Here is a 1,482-nt window from a genome sequence, read left to right as displayed (position 1 = left end):
AAGCTGAAACTGCACTAAAACTGAGAAAAATCGTAGGAAAGTTACAGGCAGGTAGAAAGTAAAGTGATGGAAAGAGAGAGGGTCTTTGTTGGTTGGTATGACTGGCTCAATATAATCATGGGTCAATGGGACATTCTTCTGCTTAAAAAAGCAAATAAGATGAAAGGTCAGTTGAAACATCTGTACAGGCTGAGTAGCTATGCCCAGATGGTATCACTAACAGATACTTAAAAGGACTATGGAAGGTCTTACAACATATGTAATTTATTGTGGTATCTTATTTTGGCAGCATGGGCTGAAGTCTGGATGTTTCACGGAAGTACTACATCTCCCATGGTGCATTGCACCGGTGAACGGAACAACTTCCTGAGTTCAACATGCTAACATGCGTGTTTTAGTTGACTAGCGGTTACTCAGTGAAGTATGTGGTCAGTTTTAATATGAAAATACTCTTAGTGGTTACTCCCGCGTGTTTATTTGTCAGCTTCCTCGTGTGTCGGACATGTCTGTGAACGTATCAAAGCACGAGCTGATCCATTTGATCTACCGCCATTTGAAGGAGCATGGTTTCCAGTCAGCTGCAGAGGAGCTGGAAAAGCACAGCCCACAGGTCAACACTGTGTACACACACACTCACACTGTCTGTGACAGAGAGGTAGTCAAGTTTGGGACGATTATAGTGAATGTAACTGCTGCAGTTTATGAAAGTGTTTCAACGCTACACACTAATGTACAGTTGTGACAAATGCTACAACCGTGATCTTCTGTATCTGCATGGGCACTCTGTTCACCTACTGTTCCCTTATGAAAGAGTTGTCACAAGTTCAACTTCAAGCCTCCCACTTATTGTCATGCAGTATTTATTTGATTTGATTTCTGTGTACAATATTAAACATATGGTGTATTGTACCATAGTTAGCTAAAAGCTAATTTTCATCTGTAGTCCTGCAAATCACAAGGAAAACATGAGCACAGAGACAGGAGAGAACTAAACAAACCAAACAGACAGAACAAGACATAGAACAGTATTATGGACATTCAGGCTCATTGTTAGTCAAGTCAAGTGCATACAGGTATTTCAAATCAAAATGCAAATAAAGCAGAATGGGGAACATTTTTGAAGATTAAAATATGTTTTGCATCACACAGAGTGGCCATTAGCCTTTATTTAATCTATAGTTTAGTCCAATGGCTCCCAAAGGGGGGCAGGCTCCCCTGAGTGGGTGGCAGAGCCATTGCAGGGGGAGCGCAAGACCAGAAGAAAGTTGGGGAGTGAATTAAAGTGTTTTCACAATGGATATTTGACTTGTCAAATATAGGTGTAATTAATTCATTATTAATCAACATTTGCTGGAAAGGAGGGCACATTGCTGTAATTAGTTTCATCTGTGGTTTTCCTGAATGTCTCCCTGAGAAAAATGTTATCTTATCAGTTTATATTGATTTTTTTTTTTTTTTTTTTTCTCTCTGCAGGGGGAGACA

The 1,482-nt window shown here is 39.9% G+C and overlaps 1 protein-coding gene across 1 annotated transcript in view; it reads left to right on the top strand.

Annotated features, from left to right (window-relative positions):
* The first annotated feature begins 371 nt into the window (after nt 1-371).
* Nucleotides 372-1,482, top strand: part of LOC111646525 (uncharacterized) — a 12,442-nt gene continuing 11,331 nt past the window's right edge. Inside the window, exon 1 of the mRNA XM_087171038.1 lies at nt 372-619. Within this exon, the coding sequence (XP_087027164.1) occupies nt 503-619 (117 nt within the window). The 5' untranslated portion in view covers nt 372-502. The remainder of the gene's footprint in view (nt 620-1,482) is intronic.

This window comes from Seriola lalandi, unplaced genomic scaffold (assembly GCF_002814215.2).
Source record: "Seriola lalandi dorsalis isolate HSWRI2012SDOR001 ecotype SW California unplaced genomic scaffold, Sedor1 jcf7180002054973, whole genome shotgun sequence".
In the NCBI taxonomy this organism is placed as follows: Eukaryota; Metazoa; Chordata; class Actinopteri; order Carangiformes; family Carangidae; genus Seriola; species Seriola lalandi.
Note: the sequence above shows the minus strand (reverse complement) of the source record. Positions and strands in the feature narration are given on the sequence as shown.